This window comes from Solanum stenotomum, chromosome 1, assembly GCF_019186545.1.
Source record: "Solanum stenotomum isolate F172 chromosome 1, ASM1918654v1, whole genome shotgun sequence".
Lineage (NCBI taxonomy): Eukaryota > Viridiplantae > Streptophyta > Magnoliopsida > Solanales > Solanaceae > Solanum > Solanum stenotomum.
Window position 1 is genome coordinate 5,450,674 of NC_064282.1, and position 19,144 is coordinate 5,469,817.

Below are 19,144 nucleotides of genomic sequence, written 5' to 3' on the forward strand. Positions count from 1 at the left end.
ATAACAACTAAAACCAAATTATAAGGTATATTTATATTATACCTATAGTTTTTGACGGAGGGAGTTCAATATATATACGTACGTACCTTGAAGGCCTAAGTGAAGTAATTTGAGATAGCCACCAGGTTGTAGAAGTTCACCAACCATTCTATCTGGTTCACTCAAGTCCCTCTCTGAACTCGCCGCCCATCCTGTAAATTGTATCACATAAACATTACATATATTTCGTCTGTTTCAAAAAGAACGACCACAAAATTACATAACATTTTGGTATATTTGAATAATTTTTAGTTTAAGACTAAAAGATTGAAAAATCTATTTTATTTTTTGAAACGGAGAGAGTAATTTACATTACCGGAAAAGAATAATTATTTATGTTACTAAATATTACTATGAATAAATATTTTTTGAGATAAATTGATTTTTGTTAACCTATGTATTTTTAGTTATAACAATTATCTAGTAACAGCAGCCACTCAGGTCCTTTAAGCTAAATGCAGCCTTATGTTTAATAAATTGTTCTAAGCGTGGTAATCACAATTTTTAAGTCGTATTTTTATGAGTAAATAATTTTCACCATCATCACCACTAACTACCTCTCTTTCATTACCATCGCCAATTACTGGTCACCATCAGTAACCACCTTTGCCATCACAATCACCATTATTACCAATTATATATCAATATTGACAATCGCTATCACACTTAGGTACTAATACAAATAATATGACTCACTAAGTAAATACATACAAATATCAAATTTAAAACCAATTAAAAAATATATATACCAAAAATATAAAAAATCACATGAGAAGATTACAAAAATAAATGAAAATGGTAGATACCTTGGCAAGAGTGCGGGCCAAAGCTGACCCAGCAACGCCAGCACCGACAATGATAACATCCGTATTTTTTCCGTCATCATTTAAACATTCATTAATTACTAATAGTTAAAGAATGACAAAAATTTCACATCGGTGGTTAATGAAATGGGTGGACTCCTTATAAGGCTTGGGCAATCCTCCTCCCTTTGAGCTAGCTTTTGGGGTGTGAGTTAGGCCTAAGACTTAATTTAACATGGTATCAAAGCAGAGCCTCTCACCCGATGTTGGGGTAATTATTTTCCTAATTCTGAGATGATTATTATACAGCAAAAATATAAGTGCAAGAAACGAAACGATTAAAGTGGACAACATATAAATATCAATAATCTCTATCTTTCTTAATTCTTCCTTCCAGCTGATTAAACTCCGATCCCTAGAATTTTTTTTTTTTTTTTTATATTTATAATAGAGAGAAGTGGCAATATTTGCTTAATGTTTACTTCGTATTGACGAGTTTGANAATGGTAGGTACCTTGGCAAGAGTGCAGGCCAAAGCTGAACCAGCAACGCCAGCACCGACAATGATAACATCAGTATTTTTTCCTTCATCATTTAAACATTCATTAATAACAAATGTTAAAGAATGACAAAAGTCCCACATCGGTGGTTAATGAGATGGGTGGACTCCTTATAAGGCTTGGGCAATCCTCCTTCCTTTGAGCTAGCTTTTGGGGTGTGAGTTAGACTTAAGACCTAATTTAACATGGTATCAGAGCAAGGCCTGTATCCGGTGGTTAATGAGATTGGTGGACTCCTTATAAGGCTTGAGCAATCCTTCTCCCTTTGAGCTAGCTTTTGGGGTGTGAGTTAGGCCTAAGACCTAATTTAACAAGCAAAAATATAAGTGCAAGAAACGAAACGATTAAAGTGGACAACATATAAATATCAATAATCTCTTTCTTAATTCTTCCTTCCAGCTGATTAAACTCCGATCCCTAGAATTAATTTTTTTTTTTTATAGTTATAATAGAGAGAAGTGGCAATATTTGCTTAATGTTTACTTCGTATTGACGAGTTTGATTGTGGATTTATATTCCAACTAAGAAAATGCCCCCCTTTATTGAGAAAAAGGAACGTCCGTTGATCGATATATTAGACTTTTTCAATCATAATTGTTCACTATTAATTCGACACATTCTTTAAGAAATAGAATAATAAATAGTAGGGGTAATAATATTATATTATTCTTTGATTTTATTAAATTTAATACTTTAAAAAATGTGTTATATTTAATAGTAAGGGTAAAATGGACACAAAGATAAATTATCTTTTTGATTTTCTAAAGGAAAATGTTTTTTTTTAAAGAAGTGATTTTTTACTTTTTCTTTTTAATTTTCCGATACTTGAGAAAAAATTATATTATTTGTACACAATCTAAATAAATACCATAAAAAAAGATTAAAAATATATTTAATTTTTGCAAGCTATAACTAGCTATTGCCTGTAGCTATTTTCTACCCTCTTTGTAATTACAAGAACGTGATAATTCTTATAGTGACTCTATAGGTCATTGAGATTAAAATTATCTATATGTCATTATTGATTAAAAATAATAATAATAAGAAAATCTATACGTCATTGAGATTGAAATTTTCAATTTTTTTACTTCATTGCTAAAATTAAAGACTGACTTTCTACTCATTTGTCAGATACTGGATTTGAAGATTATAGAAATTTTGTCGATTTCTTGTGATTTTCTAATCCTATTTCGAGATTAAAATATACATAATTTCTACTCGATTTTTGACATTAAGGGTGTGTTTGGTATGAAAGAAAACATTTTCCGAACAAAGCATGTCATTTTACTCATTAATTTCATTTTACAATACGTATGAATAGTAAGCCTTTCACTGTAAAATGTTATAATGCTGAACTACAAAATCAAAAAGTTAAAAAGAATACAGTGAAATAAAGAAAACATAGATAGGGCTCAATGGGGCCAAAATTTGAAAAAAATACAACCTGCGCAAGGTAGGCAGGGCAAAATCCTAATAGGTGAAGGCTTGCCCCGCCCTACCCCAGTTACATCCTTAATAGTTTGGTAAAAAATATCATTATTGTTACTTAATACGTTTTTAAGCATATTTTATTTTAAGCGACTTACATAGAATATTTTTAATAAAAAGTTGGCTTACCTAGGGTGTGTTTGGTATGGAGGAAAAACATTTTATGGAAAATATTTTTCAATTTTTCGATATTTGGTTGGCTTAAATGCTTGAAAAATATTTTCCAAATCAACTCATATTTCTCAAATTTAAGAAAAATGGCTTCCCTTTCAAAATTAAGTAAAACATTTTTCAAAACTCTACTTCATCCTTTAATTTTTTTTTCTTACCCTACCCATACCCGTATCCGACCCTCCCCATTAAACAAATAAAATTTATTTTAAAATTTCAAATATATTTTTATCTCTATCACCAAACCACCTCCCTCAAACAAAAAAATAAAAATTATTTGAAAAATATTTTAAATTTTAAGATTCTTTTTTACCTCACCAAACCCCTACCACTCCCTCCCCTCCCCCCCCCTCCCCCCCTCCCCCCCTCCCCACAACCCCCCAAAAAAATTATTTTTGGAAAATATTTCAAATTAAAAAAAAAATCATTTTTATGCCACCCTTACTCTGTTCCTCCGGCCACCCCCACCCAGGCCATTCCCATCAAGAAAAAAATGTTTTTGGGAAATATTTCAAATTTAAAAATTTTTCATTTATTACGCCACCTTCCCTACCCCACCCCCCTCGCGCCACACCCACCCCATCAATTTTTATTTTTTAAGAAAAAGTTATTTTTGGGAAATATTTATAATTTAATTTTTTTTCATTTTTTACGCCAACAACCTCCCCCCACCCTGCGACCCCGTCAATTTTTTTAGAAAAAAAAAATTGTTTTTGAAAATAATTTTCCTGATCAAGTCCTGGGTCGAAAGTTTGGGTCAGTTCCTGGATCAAATCTCCGGGTCGAATTTTGGAACGGTCATTGGAGTTTTATCCTAGTTTGGGTGTCGGGGTCGAGTCCTAGATCAATTATCTGAGTTGAATCAGAAATTATTTTCCTAAAACATATTTTTTAGGCTTAATAAAAAATAAAAGATATTTTCTGAAAATATTTTTCATTCACCAACCAAACATTAGAAATTATTTTCTACTTACCAACCAAACATGAAAAAATAAGTTAGAAATTCACTAATTTTTCAAGAAAACATTTTTCATGGAAACATTTTCCTTCATACCAAACACACCCCTAATTTCTTGCTCTTCTTTATAATTATCTTCCTAATTCTGAGATGATTATTATACAACAAAAATATCAGTGCAAAAAACGAAACGATTAAAGTGGACAACAGATATTCATCAGTCATCTTCAACTTNAAATTGTTTTTGAAATTTTTTTTCCTGATCAAGTCCTAGGTCAGTTCCTAGATCAAATCTCCGGGTCGAATTTTGGAACGGTCATTGGAGTCTTGTCCTAGTTTGAGTGTCGGAGTCGAGTCCTAGATCAATTATCTGAGTTGAATCAGAAATTATTTTCCCAAAACATATTTTTTAGTCTTAATAAAAAATAAAAGATATTTTCTGAAAATATTTTTCATTCACCAATCAAACATTAGAAATTATTTTCTACTTACCAACCAAATATGAAAAAATAAGTTAGAAATTCACTTATTTTTCAAGAAAACATTTTCTAGGAAAATATTTTTCATGGAAACATTTTCCTTCATACCAAACACACCCCTAATTTCTTGCTCTTCTTTATAATTATCTTCCTAATTCTGAGATGATTATTATACAACAAAAATATCAGTGCAAAAAACGAAACGATTAAAGTGGACAACAGATATTCATCAGTCATCTTCAACTTTCTTAATTCTTCCATCTGATTAAACTTGGATCACCATAATTAATTAATAGAGAAGTGGGAATTTGTTTAGTGTTTATTTCGTATTGACGAGTTTGATTGTGGATTTATATTCCAATTAAGAAAATGACTCCTCTTATAGAGAAAAAGGTTCTTCAGTTGATCGATATACGCAAGTGTATGGACTTTTTAGGGTGTGTTAAATAGGAAAGGAAAATGTTCAAGAAAATAAGTGATTTCTTACTTCTTTTTTAAAATTTTCCGATACTTAAGATAAAATATAATCATATAAAGCATTATTTGTACATAATCTAGATAAATACTACAGAAAAGGACTAAAAATACCATTGAACAACTGCATTCACCGTCAACCAAACAATTTTTAAAGAAAAATGGCCAAACGGCTGTTTGACACCAGCAGTTCAGAAAATTGTTTGTCCTTGGATTTCAAGCACATTGTCCCTTTTAATATATTTGCTTTAAGAAGTGGCCATTTTGGCTCTGAACTCAAATGCATCCGAGAAAACAACTGTTACACCTGCACTGAATTTGTAAATTCTGAGCTGCAAACTAAAAGCATTAGATCATCAAAACATATTTGTTGGCTGTTGCAGTTTGAGAATTACAAACTAATCCAAGCCTTCTGATACCTTGTCAATCTATCTTCCTCTTATTTTGAGTAAAGGACAGCCAAAGTACAAACCAAAATCCAAAGCCCATCACTGGTATTCATTTATTTCTTTGACATGAACAATGCCCAGGTAAAGCTGAAAACATACATCAGTGTTGAAAAGGAAGACAATTTGAGCTAGCTGAGCACACCATAGTTATAGACACTAGTAAGATCCGCTCAAACATGACTAAACAGCAGAGACAAGCGAGTTGGGGTCAAATCAACCGGTTGGCAAGCCATGCTTACAAGATGCAATAAACGAGTTATACTGACCTTGTTTTTTGAAGAAGCTTACATTGATTTTTGTTGAAGTGCGCATGAGAAATGAAAGGTAATCTTCACAGGAGAAATGTGCAAAATATACAAAAGTACACAACAAATGGAACTTCCATGAAGCAGGAGCAAGAGTTGAGACGTTTAACATCTGAACGAACCTATGAATCAACAAGGACCAGATAAGTTATCATATACCGCTAAGGGAATACTATCTATCTTTGACGTTTGAGTCTTTTCTCCTCTCTTCTCCTCCTTTTATCCTCCTTGTCCTTGGACTTCTTTTTTGATCTATGTTTCCTACAGTGGTCATGGTGCTTACTGGATTTAGCCTTCTTTGGGGCCTTTCTCTTATCATCTGACAGAGATTCATTTTCTGAAGAACCAGGGGAATTCAGCCAGATGGGCTTCTCTGGCCCAACGACAACATGATACCCGCTACCTTTGCTTAGTTTCATCTCAGGACTTGCTGACTCTTTTTCTCTGGGATCTGGACTAGAACGAAGGTACGGACCAGCTTCATCCATCCGTGACCCAACAGTCCCCCTGCCTCGCTTGACCCTGCCAACAACAAAATGTTCAATTTGTTATGTGAGGCAAATTGAGGTTTTGACACCCTAAAGACAAGTGAAAGTATAAGACTTAATGCATGCAGCCACAAAAAGACGTGGTCTGATTTCCTTCTTCATTTTCTTTTGTCATTGCGCGAATAGATGTTTTGAAAGAAAGACTGACCTCGAATGTAGAAATTCCTCAATTTCAGCATCTCTCAATCCTTCATCTTCACTTGAATGAGAATCTTGTATCTTCCTTTTCTTTGATCCCCTTGTGCCAGAATCAGTATCATATCTCTCACGTGACCTCCTTTCCGAGACACTAAAATTATGACACTTTGTATCACTGTTCTTTTCTGCCGACCTTCCCTTGATCCTGTTTTCAAGCTCCACCTCTTTCTGCCTTAACTTCCACATCTCATTTACTTCAACAGCCCGGTTAGCTGCAATTGGTAAAATTTAAGTCACAAAAAGATGCAAACTAGAGCACTAATATATGAGACCTGTCCATTGTGCCTTATATGAGACTAATTTTACCCTTCAAAGAAACTACACTTTCACATTTTCCAGACTGACAACCATAGTGTTCATGTAGATTCTTCACACATCGAGTCCTACACAACCTACTAAGGCAGCAAAACATCATTCACACGAAACAAAATTGAGGAAAAACAAATAAGCATATGTATGAAATAGTCCTTATATTATCTTGAACACAACTTGAATGTATGCGTGAGGTGCTTATGCAATCACTTGATTTCAAAATACTCACGCGAGAGATACCACCTCCTTTTTTTTAAGATAGGTTAGGGATTTTCTTGAACACAGCGTACACAAAGACTGCCACAGAATTACAAAAAACTCAGTTCCTATACATTACTGTAGGAAGCTGAGAAATTCTAACATATCATCCACTGTGTAAACATCTTCTAATCTACACCAAAAATCCAAAAAAATATTTTCTCATAATTTGCTTTAAAAATATATTTGATTTCTTTCTTTCCATATCACCAACCCACCAAATGCAAGCTGGAATTGTATCCCAGATCCTCCTCTTATGTTTTCCAAATCCTTTGCCTGTCGAGCATTAACGAAGCTGCCTAATAGCCCTAGACATAACACAACTGATGTGGACCATATTGAAGAATAAATTCCAAACCTCACTATGTGAAGCTAAAATGTAAAATTAAATGTTTAGCATCCTCCTCTTGCAGAAGATACTGATACAACAATGCACGTATGCACAAAGTGGAAGAAGTAGTTCTTCCAACAGAAGGCCCTTTACTCTTCTGCATGGTCTTTGACTTGGTTAATTTTTTCCCTTGTTAGTAGGAGGCTTTTGCATCCTATTTCTTCTTCTATTTCCTTCACTCACTGATACTTTTATAATTAGTCTTATAGTACTCCCAACCTTGGCTTAAAGAATCCAAAATTCAAAGCCACAAGAGATCATACTCTAAGCTTCCATACTTCGTTTTCACTTAAAAATCTTTTGCACCAGTTGGCTATTCTAAGCTTTCATATTTGTTTTCACTACACTACACTCTAAATTTGGTGGTAAGTTAAGCTAGTAGAACTTACCACCAAATTTCTGCCTAGAGAAAGTAAAACTAGCTGAATAACTGACACTAACTCCAATTAAGTGCAGCCAGATATTGATTTACTTTGGGTGAAAGTGTTTTTAAAGACGGAAAATGAGAAATAATGGATCAGACCATAACAAAAAGCTAGAACTAGATGGGAAATAAAAGTGATGCTTACCTTGTTGTACTCCAAGAACAGTTGCTGTTAAAAACCGTGAATTTGGTCGCCCCCTGACATTAGGCCGATGAAGATAAGAAAGTGCACCCTCTGACTGTGCTTGCCGCCGCAATTCTGCAGCCTCTTTCAGAAGAATTGTCGCAATTCTATTCTCTGTCTCCAAATCCATATCCAGCACCTATAACATTACACAAGAGGCATGGTTTACGATGCAGAACAGCAACTGGTCAAATAAATGAAATCTTGCAGCAGAGGTAGATCCAGCATATGGGCAGCTCCGACTACCTATAAACCAAATCTAAGAAGATATTTGTAATTACATTAATCATTCAAATTGTGCAGCCATTGCCTTCAAATCCAAGATTTGTCTGTCTGAAGGTGACATATAAAATTAGCCGATCCCATAACCGTAGTGGGAAGGCAATGATGACTTCTAAGTTCTATCAAAGTAAGTTGTTCTGAAATACAACATATACGTTTTAAATATGCAAAACGCCCAGTAAAAGCATCTTCTTTCTTCATAGATAAGAATCAACAAATCAATTACGTCCCAGCCCCACGCTAGTTGGGTTTGACTATATGAATCCTTTATATTCATTCCAGAATTCAGGCATAATTTGTCTTTTGATATAAACTAGAGCTATCTTCTATGTGTAGGCAATACGAAAAATTAGTAAATCCATAACTGAAAGGGATTCCACAATGGAGCCATACGGTACAACACAAGTCAGGCATAGAGATACATAATTTGCTGTAAAACCAACCCATTACAAAAGATAAGATGGAATTCATAAAATACTTGAAATTTGAGACTTTGATCAACCAAGGGCGGCTCAACCCTAAAGCAGTGGGTTTAGGCCCTCAAAAATCCCAAATCCCGGAAAGAACCAAAAAGCCCTAAATTCAGTTCCAATAACGAACACACACACACATATATATACATCGGAAGACGCCAAATCGCACAGAAAAGAAATAAATTTGATTAAACGAAGAAACACAAGTCGAGATCAAAAGCAGAGCAAGAACCGACAGATAAGAGTAAACCCTAAAGATGAAGGAGATAGATACATACATACCTGGGAAGAGAGAACAAGAGACAACCTGCGCTTGGAAGGACCAAATCTGATGTAAAATCTTGATTCCTATACGAGAAACTTCCTATGAAGCAATGGCGGAAAGAACGCCAAGGACCAAAATACCCTTCCTAAGTTAGAATATACATAATTACTCTATGTATTTATCGTTATTTAATATTAATAAGTCTTTTGAAAACAACTAAATTATTGTATGGGATTCCAATTCTAAATTTAGGAAAATAATAATTAGGAAACTTTTAAACTAAAAACGCATATAAAAATACTTCCAAAACTAACTACTAACAAAAATAAGGAAAAAAGTGATCAAAATTTAGACAAAATACGCGCCTATTGAATAAGGTAAAAGTGACATTTATTAGCATCATCAAATCAAATCCACTCCTATTTCTCTTGGTTTGGGCAAGAAGTTCAACACTTTGGGCTCTCTTTTAGGGTTTCATGTAGCCCAATTTTGTTTCCTTAGATTTTGGATTTGAATCATGAAATGTGTGTACATTTATTCACTTTTTGCTTTTATTTTTGGGTTCATTTTTTTTACAATAAGCATTTTTTAAAAATTATTTTTCATGAAATTCATCAACTTTAACGAAGGTATTCCACCAAGAATGCAATCAACTTATCTCCTTCATTTTGCTTATAATATTTGTTAAATATTTATTTTATATTTAATGAGATAATTTATCACTATACAAATATGTATAACTTATTTTAGATTAAAAATTTTAAATCAGGTAATTAACATTATTTTTGAAAATAAATTTATGAACAAATATTGAATCGTGCACCACACGGATTTTTCATAATTAACACTCCCTCCGTACCTATTTAGTTGTCATCATTTTAGATTTCATGTCCTTAAAAAACTTAGATAAGTTTACCATTGTTACTCTTCTCTAACGTTCTCTTCAAGTCAAGTTTTCAATTAATAAACATGAATTAATTTATTTTAATTAATTAATTTGACCAATGGACATGAATGATTTACTTAATTTTTTAGGCATATTTTACAGGCTAATAATTCTTAAAAGTAAACTAGATAGAATAATATTATTTATGTATTAATTTTATAAAATAACAAATATTAAAAAACATTTATTCTTAATAAGGACATGTAAACAAGAACTGAGGAAGTAGCGCATGCATAAACTTAACTTAAACGCTAACTTTAATTAGATTCATGTATCGGACGAAGTTACAAAAGTGGCCCTGGATGTGGTTGAAATGACTAAACTGCCATTGTAACGGCTACTTACAAACATGTCAGTTCAGTTGTTTAAAACTCAATCCGCCTTTCTCGCTTGTCATAGAAAAAACACCAACAAAACCCACAGTGTTTCTTGCCTTTCTCTTTTTGTCTTCTCTCTCACAAATCACTGTGTTGACGCTCCAATTAATGGCAGAAGATAAGCATCAGCCGGAAATCGAGCCCGAGATGGACGTAGACGGAGCAGGAGAAGACGAAGAGGCAGATGATGAAGTTTTTTACGAGAGAATTGAAGCCCCAAAGTTCGTAGATTTCTCAACTCCCGACTACTACCGCCCTGATGATCGTTACTGGTTCTGTCTCCGTGTTGGTATGTAAAACTTTTTAAAAAAATTTTGTCTATAAATTCTACTTTAATTGAACTCTTCCCTCTCTCTGTTTACTTTATTTTGTGCATTTAATGATTGACTGGGTTCTCTTAACTAAGAGCTCCAATTGAGCTTTTCAGAATTTCTTTAGGTATCAGTAGATCTGATTCTTGAATCTTGTTCAGGTTTTGAGTGCGATTGGCAATTTGATATGAATTATTGTACTCTTCTGTCTTAAGATGAATTTAACCTAGCTCTAGTTTTACCTACGTCCCCAAACCCCACTTGTGGAATTATATTGGGTATGTTGTTCTTGTTGTAGTTTTACCTTTGATTTTCGTAATTAGGAATTTGTGATGCTTTAACTAGTCAAGATTGTTCAAAGATGTGTATGAGATTGGTAGTTAGCTGCTTTTACACATATTATTGTACAAGATAATGGACCACAGTCCGCACCAACAGACAAAGAATATGTTATTTCAACTTTAGAAAAGACTAATTTGAGGGGCATTGGGGTGTGAGAGGAGGGGAACGGGGGGTTGTGAGTTGATGATTTCTGTAATTTATTAGTTGTTGAGCGGAAAGATTCAAGTTATAAATTTCTTGAACTTTTTAGTTGTTGGAACTCCAAAAGTGTATGACTTCTGTTCTGTTTTCAGGCTGCGACCAGAAACATGAAGAAGAAATGGACTCAGAGAAAATCTACAAAGATTTCGTCCTCCGAGTAAGTTCCTTGATTGCAATTTTTCCTTCTGGATATAACGACTAACCAGAGCTTAAATTTAACAGTGATATGAACAATAAGGATTCATGTAGCCAGCAACANCCAGTCGAGTTGAAAGAGCAGTTGAAAGCAATGTCTAGTTTTACCTACGTCCGAACCCCACTTGTGGAATTATATTGGGTATGTTGTTCTTGTTGTAGTTTTACCTTCAAAGTTCGTAATTAGGAATTTGTGATGCTTAACTAGTCAAGATTGTTCAAAGATGTGTATGAGATTAGTAGTTAGCTGCTTTTACACATATTATTGTACAAGATAGTGGACCACAGTCCGCACCAACAGACAAAGAATATGTTATTTCAACTTTAGAAAAGCCTAATTTGAGGGGCATTGGGGTGTGAGAGGAGAGGAACGGGGGTTGTGAATTGATGATTTCTGTAACTTATTAGTTGTTCAGTGGAAAGATTCAAGTTATAAATTTCTTGAACTTTTTAGTTGTTGGAACTCCAAAAGTGTATGACTTCTGTTCTGTTTTCAGGCTGCGACCAGAAACATGAAGAAGAAATGGACTCAGAGAAAATCTACAAAGATTTCGTCCTCCGAGTAAGTTCCTTGATTGCAATTTTTCCTTCTGGATATAACGACTAACCAGAGCTTAAATTTAACAGTGATATGAACAATAAGGATTCATGTAGCCAGCAACAAATTTGCTTGAGATTGAGGCGTAGTAGTACTAGTTGTTGTATATATAATGACTGATGGCTTTATTGATATTGTACTGAAATTCTATGTTTTTAATGTTGTTTTCTTTGTAATCAGGTAATGGCTGCTAGAAGCCCCAATGTTAGACTTCAGAAAGCTCTAAGCAGACATGCTGCAGGGTATAGTAGATCAAATACTAATAAAGTTTATGTTTATCTCATTGTTTCACTACTTGACAGTTGACATCAATTTAATTTAATTTTTCAGCAAGAACTTAAAGTGCCCACTTACAGTGCCAGCAAAATTTTCCAAGTCTAGACTGTCAAAGTTAGCTGCTGTTTCAACCATTTCTCGTAAATTGATTGAAGACAAAGAGAAGACCAGTTCTCATAAATTGATTGAAGATAAAGAGAAGGCTGGTCATCCATCAAAGTCAACTGCCACTCCAAAAATAAGAGGAAGACAAGTTGCTGCCAAGTATCTAACAACCCCAAGGAACAAAAAATGTCTTCCAAATCCAAATTCCTTTCATAGTGTGCAAAATCCAAAGCCTGCAGCACTTGATGTTCCAAGGAATAGGATCATAGCAAAGGCTTTGGTCTTCCACTCCCCTAAGAAAGCCATCAGTTTAAAGAAATCAGTGGAACTGCGAATCCCCTTAACCAAATTATGTCAAGGAATCAAGAAGTTAGAGATAACAGATCAAAAGAAGCGTCTACTGAATTATTCCGGGAAGTCAAAGGATACAAAACCTAATTGCAGAGATGCTATGAGGAACAGAAATCCTCAGAAGGACAAAAGCAAGACCCCCACGAATACCAGAAAGTCTCAAACTCGAGTACCAAGGGAATCCAGACCTTTGCACTCAACTAACATTCAGAACCAAGCTAAATTGGGTAAGCAGTGCCCCTCCAAGAACATGGCAAAAAATGAATGCAGCAAGACAGAAGTTGATTTAGCGTTGAGAGACGGTAACAAAGAGATTGCTACTGCTTTAGACAACCATAAAATTTCTTCACAGCCAGCTAATTTCTGCTCAGCTATACATTCTACCAAAAATATGGATTTGGCATCAGCAGATGCCGTGACAGATGAATTGAAATGCGATGCTGATCAGAAAGATTTGGTGGGAGATGATCTCCCACAAAGTCAACTACCAACTGGAGAGGATCATAATGGTACCGAATTGAATACTATGGACCATTCCATTTGTGAGGGGCAGGACAGTGATGACAAAGAGAACGTTTCCGTCCCCGATGAGAACAGGTCTAGAATCAGCTTGCTTTTCTTGACATGTTTTAATCCAAAACCTCTTCAAGCTATTTTTTACACAACTAGTTGTCACAATGGTGCTTATGTGTATAAAATTTGATTGCAGAAGTCCCACCAACAATTTAAACCAGACTGGACAAAAAGTTCTTGGGGTGCAGAAGATACAAAAAATTGTCAAGAAGGTATTTCTTTCTTCTTTTTCCTCTTTTAGCTTCAGTCTTCAAATGAGATAATTTCTATGAATGCAATGTGTTGACCACTATGTAATATGATTAATGTGTACAGAATGCTCAACCAGCAGCCAGGAATCTCAAGGAAAGTTTGCTTTCTACAAATGCTGGAGCTTCAGGGATGAAGCCCAAGAAGCCAAAGCCTACAAATCCTAAACCTTTCAGGCTAAGAACTGATGTAGGCAATTATATTCTTTATTTTACTTGATTTATAATAGTAAGTATTAAATGCTTATGACTGAGCAATGGATTTTCAGGAAAGGGGAATTCTTAGGGAAGCTGACTTACAAAGGAAAAAACAGGTGAGTGATATTCAATCAATCTTTTCATTGCCACAACTAGGGGGGAACCATTTCCTGTTGGAATTATGTCACCGTGGTAATTAAATCTTCTCTTGAATATGTTGCTTGTGGTATTTAGGGTAATGTAGAAGATCCTGACAACAAAAACAGATGCACCAAAGACAATCCTGAAGGCAATGAGAAAGATTCAAAGGGCTTGCAAAATGATTTATCCGTAAGTGTCGTGTATCTTGAGATTTTCTTTAATTTGTTAGTATGTTTCATTTTTTACCAGAATCACTTGGCTAGGAAAGGTAGGAAGATTTTAAACCATGTCATATCTGATAATTTGCAGAATGAGAGTGGGATAAAAAGCAGTAAGACTTCAGACGGGAAAGTGCGATTGAGGAAATCCAGTATAACACCAGAGAGATCTAATGCTACACAATTAAAGACGGCCAATTTAAGAAATGCTAAATCTCCTATGGTATCATGTTTGAGACAAGGTCAGCAACTCACTATAATACAAGAAGCATCAGCTGACAATTATTCCAAAGCTAAGGCTTTGACGCCTTCCAGAATGTTATCTCATGGAAGAAGGCCTCTGACAATTCCAAAGGAGCCACACTTCCACAGCACTCACCGGCCCAAAAGTTGCACAAGAAACTTAGTGGAACAAGTGCCCATGTAAAAGGATTTAATTAATTCTTGAGTTGTGTGTGTATGTACTTCAAATGATTCATTTGAGTAGAACATTAAGTTTTGAGTTATGTATGCACAAAAGTTACAGAAGAAACTAGCATACCCACCCTTGTTATAACACCCTTGTAATATTCAAAGTTAATTCCATTAATTCTTGAGTTGTGAATGTACTTCAGAGGACTCATTTGTGTTTACAGAAGGGACTTCAACGGAGGTAACTCAGGTTGTTCCTGGTAATCAATTCTCCATCAAAGTTTCAATACCAAAAAGGCTGCTTTGAGGAGCTGGTGATATTGCTTTTTCTTGCATGTCGAATAAGCCACCAGTTTTCACCTATTTGCTGAGTAAAATATATGCAGTTGCTCCTGCATCCTAGCTTGTTGGCATTAATCCACATACAACATTCCTCTTCGACGAACAATGTTCTACCCTAGGCTTTCCATCTTAACCCACAACAGTTTTGGAATATCTTGCCTGTAAATTTCAACATCATCTACTTTCTTAATGGATCTTTTGGAGATTAAGAAAATCAATAAGATTTCCCCTTCTGATTCAACTAAAACAGCCCTGCTTGAGCTGATCTTAGTGACACTAAGGCTAGAATCAATGTCTTCAATAACTACAATGGTTCCCTGCAAACTCAATGCATAGAATTTCCCATTAAAGCCAATGGCATTTATGAACTGAAAATGTTCACCTGAGCCAAAAGGATCAGTGACATTACAGCCTTGTTTTTTCCACACACATTCTTTTCCGAGTCCCATTTTACAGAACACAAAAGCTGGGGAAGAATCTCCTGTTAACACCATAATTATACAGGTTTTCCCATGACCTTTGAGATCCATGGGATGAAATGTAGATAAAGTTGCAAACTTGAATGGAACGCGAGTATCCCATGTTGGAAGTTTACAGTAAGTCCCTCTGTAGGATTTCCACAAAAAGATATCATCTGGATAGCGTCCAACTGCTATTAGTTGACCATGGGAATGACCCTTGAAATATATCCAAGGGTCCTTCCATGTTCTCCATCTTCTACCATAAGGCCAGTAATCTCCCATATAAAACCAGATATGGAAGCAGTGAGAATGATTCGTGTTTTGTTGAATTTCAGTGAGTTGTGGCCATAGGGACTTCCCTCTTGGCCTACAACTTTTTGACTTTGCTGATCTCCATGACTTGGTGACACCACTAAAACTGATGTTTTCCATTAGACTGTGTTCATTTGAGATTAAGCTGGTGAGTTCTTTGGGAAGATTTGGCCATGGCCTTGGGCTAGTATTGGTTTCTTTCTTTGATGAAATTTGATTCTTTTCCTTCTTAACTTTTTGAACCATGTTATTTTTTTTTGCAAAACGAGAGCTCGAGAAGGAAATGGTATGGGAATGTGGCTTGAGGCTGAGGCTTAAAAGTGACCAAGATCAGATGTGGCCACCAAATAAACATAGCCTCCAAGGTAGTTGATCTCTTGGAGAACAAGGTTAGTGGTAGATTCTTTCAATAAATAGCTGAGTTGACTATTTAGATGCCTTATTATGTTGGAAGGAATGGACACTCAACCTATAAAAAAGAATTCCTTCAAAATCACAATTGATCTCTGCACCTTATTGAATATTTTTATATATCCAATTGATAAATAAACATAAATAATACAATAATTATTGAAGAAGTCAAACTATCTTATTTCTTGGAGCCTAAGACTAAATAAAATAAGCAGCTGGGACGGGGAGGATTAGATTATAAAAGCATTTTTGGGATTGTCAGACAAGATCAGAATTAAACCTTGTTCTTTTCGACAATATCTAAACATGGCTCCAAATGATAGGAGGAAACAGAAAATTTCATCTAAAGAAGAGTCAGCCTATGTGGAACCATGGCGAAATCTTCCTGAAAAGCTACTCAACTTTCTCAAAAAGCAACGGAGACGTTCAAATTTAATTGAATCCATAGGTCCTGCTGGTGTTACTAAATCATGGAGATGTGCTTCCAAGAAATGTAGTTCTATTGCACAATCACCATGGCTTGAGCTTTCAAATGAACCTCAATACTATTGCAAAACTCAGCAGCATACGTTCAATCTCTCATTCGAAGAATCTGGTTGCTATTGGTGGCATGGTAGAACAAGGCCACGTTATGATCCTTGGAAGCATTTTCACTGCTACTCACCTTGGTCGATCGTGTATGGAGAAAGGATACCTATTGATTACTGCTTTCTGAATAGTTCCAAAGGAGGCTATGGTTATTGGACTACTCCCCCATCCAATCGCAAAATATCATTTTTATTTCCTTATTCCAGTTATGGTTGGTGCTGTTGTTGTTTCCCAACTTTTGTGGTTCATCAGTTAGGACAAAACCAAAAATGGATGAAACAAGAATGCAACCAAAATGGCCTTATTGATCCGAATGATCCTAAGGGGCAACTGATACAATTCTGTAATGCCATTATCTTTGACAGGAAGTTTTATGCACTAAGTTTGCAGGGGACCCTTGCAGTAATAGAAGAGAGTGATGAATCTCAGTTTCAAGTCACGCGATTAAGTAGAAAACAAGCCATTCCTTCAAACTACTCAATGCGGTTCATTGAGTACTTTCTTGAGTCTAATGGGGAAATCTTGCTCATTTTCTTGATCTCAGAAAGATCAAACAGGATAGTGGACAAAGTGGAAGTGTTCAAGCTGCAGATTGAAGATTTGTCATGGTTAAAGCTGGACAACCTTGGAGATAGAACGTTATTTGCGGGGATTAATTGCTGTATGTCAGTGCCTGCAAGTCAAGTTGGCTGCAGAAACAACTGTGTCTATTTTACTCATCATTCCATTGATGGTTGGAGACTGTATGATATGAGAAGTGGTTACATTACCCCTTGTTATGATGATGCTGGTTCCGAGATTAAAAACCCAACTTGGGAGGAGCCAATAACTGGAAAATCATCACGACGATGAAACACGTTTATGATTCAGTATCTCATGTATGTTGTATTATCATTCTAACATGTCATGTGAAATTGGACATAAAGTATAACTTGTTGAAACAACTCTTATGAAGATCCGTTTGATACCATTGTTGGTTTTTTTAAAAGATGATGCAACAAAAAAAGCTGAATTTAAATTGCCAACTTAATTTTTTTTTTACATAATTCAAAATTCAATAAACTACAATATCTCAACATAATAAAAATTTAAAATTCAAATCATCCTAAACCTGAGTAATTTAATGAAATATTAGCAATTTGATAACAATATTTCAGTCAAGTTATTCATCAGGCAATAAACCCAGCCTTGGTCTGTGCTGCTAGACTTCTATGCTTGTTCCACGACTTACACTCTGTTTGGATCATTGTTCACTTGTTCAGCACAGAACTAGGTATCCTCTTTATGCAATCCCTTCTTTTTACTTCAGGTACAAAAACTCGAAAAAACACCTCTTCAAATTCAGGTTTGTGCAGTTCAAAATCATCACTACATTCCCTCGTTGTTGCTGGTTCAAAGCGAAAAATATCATGGAGATGTTCGTTTTTTATCATGTGATTTGTGAAACCGTAGCCTAAAAATCTTCTTATGTAAGTTACCTGTTTCAACTGTGACCAGGTTCTAATGGTGATTCTTGTTCTGCCTAAAGTGAGAGTGCTTGTCATATCGTAATCATCCTCGAGAACTTTTGAAGCATCATGTTTGGTGCCATTACATACTCTCTTTATATGCCATCTTTCATAGCCTTCGTCCAAAACTTGACCTAGTTGAGCAGGAAGATCAATTAACCCATGAAATCAATCTTTTAAATAAAGGTAGATTCTAAAATTGCTTTGGATGTTTTCCAGGATCTCAATTTCATAGAAAACTAAAACAAGTAGGAAGAATTAAAGATCAATACAATCTACCAGACGATTATGTTTAGTGTTGATTTTGAAGAAGCAGGGCATAAGCTGTTGAAGATCAAACTGGAACCTGGTAATGAGATTGGAGTATTGCAGCGGAGAGGACTAATCTCCGTTACTACAGACATTTGGGCAGCCGTTTTACATGATCAACAAAGTTTACCAGGAGAATTTTGGTTAAATGTTGTGTGCAGCATTACTCCATGATCCACCGCCTTGAAACTACTAAGGTGCGTAATGTAGCTATGTTTATTGAGGCGTATTTTTGACCTTTTCCCTACTTATAATTTCAAGCTAGTAAATCACATCACAAGCCCCAGCTTTCTACCAAATGCACAGCCCTTGCCCCGACTTAAGTTGTTGAGCCAGAAACCTATTGGCTTGAGTTGATGCTCTCTAGATAATCTTGTGGTGCCAATCTTTAACTGCACCTTCAACTAATTCAAAAAGGGAAAAAGGACAAATATATCCCGAACTATCAAAAATGGTATACAGATACCCTCCGTCATACTTTTGAGACATTGGTGCCTATGCCGTCCAAAAATTAGAGCATATATACCCTTTATACTAACGGACATACACGTGTCATAATCTTATTCACTGATCCAACATTTATTAAAGATCGGATCGATGGATAAGACTGCGTCACGTGTCCCTATTTAGTCTTCCGTTAGAGTGAAGGGCATATATGCTC

At 35.2% G+C, this 19,144-nt stretch overlaps 4 protein-coding genes across 5 annotated transcripts; 3 read left to right on the forward strand and 1 right to left on the reverse strand.

Moving 5' to 3' along the window:
* Nucleotides 1-5,437: 5,437 nt before the first annotated feature.
* LOC125853109 (uncharacterized) lies at nt 5,438-9,221 on the reverse strand. The gene is made up of 4 exons (XM_049532784.1): nt 9,079-9,221; nt 8,003-8,180; nt 6,423-6,684; nt 5,438-6,248 (listed from the first exon to the last, which is right to left on the reverse strand). Exons 2-4 carry the CDS (start codon nt 8,169-8,171, stop codon nt 5,903-5,905), a joined length of 777 nt encoding a protein of 258 aa, XP_049388741.1. The 5' UTR covers nt 8,172-8,180; nt 9,079-9,221; the 3' UTR covers nt 5,438-5,902.
* A 1,197-nt stretch (nt 9,222-10,418) lies between these two features.
* On the forward strand, nt 10,419-14,748 carry LOC125876583 (uncharacterized). Of its 2 annotated transcripts, none has more exons than XM_049557797.1 (9): nt 10,419-10,673; nt 11,331-11,395; nt 12,212-12,273; nt 12,362-13,360; nt 13,473-13,548; nt 13,652-13,774; nt 13,854-13,898; nt 14,017-14,112; nt 14,233-14,737. In XM_049557797.1, exons 1-9 carry the CDS (start codon nt 10,493-10,495, stop codon nt 14,566-14,568), a joined length of 1,983 nt encoding a protein of 660 aa, XP_049413754.1. In that variant the 5' UTR covers nt 10,419-10,492; the 3' UTR covers nt 14,569-14,737. The 2 variants fall into 2 exon arrangements, with proteins under 2 accessions (XP_049413754.1, XP_049413763.1); XM_049557806.1 differs by lacking the exon at nt 11,331-11,395 and adding an exon at nt 11,931-11,995 and having other exon boundaries at nt 10,463-10,673; nt 14,233-14,748.
* A 1,619-nt stretch (nt 14,749-16,367) lies between these two features.
* On the forward strand, nt 16,368-16,888 carry LOC125852395 (uncharacterized; the record flags this gene model as incomplete). The annotated part of the gene is made up of 1 exon (XM_049532137.1): nt 16,368-16,888. A coding segment is annotated over exon 1 (504 nt), but the record flags the coding sequence as incomplete, so codon positions are not given.
* A 9-nt stretch (nt 16,889-16,897) lies between these two features.
* Nucleotides 16,898-17,518, forward strand: LOC125852412 (putative F-box protein At3g25750). The gene has a single exon (XM_049532150.1). It carries the CDS (start codon nt 16,940-16,942, stop codon nt 17,516-17,518), a length of 579 nt encoding a protein of 192 aa, XP_049388107.1. The 5' UTR covers nt 16,898-16,939.
* Nucleotides 17,519-19,144: the final 1,626 nt, after the last annotated feature.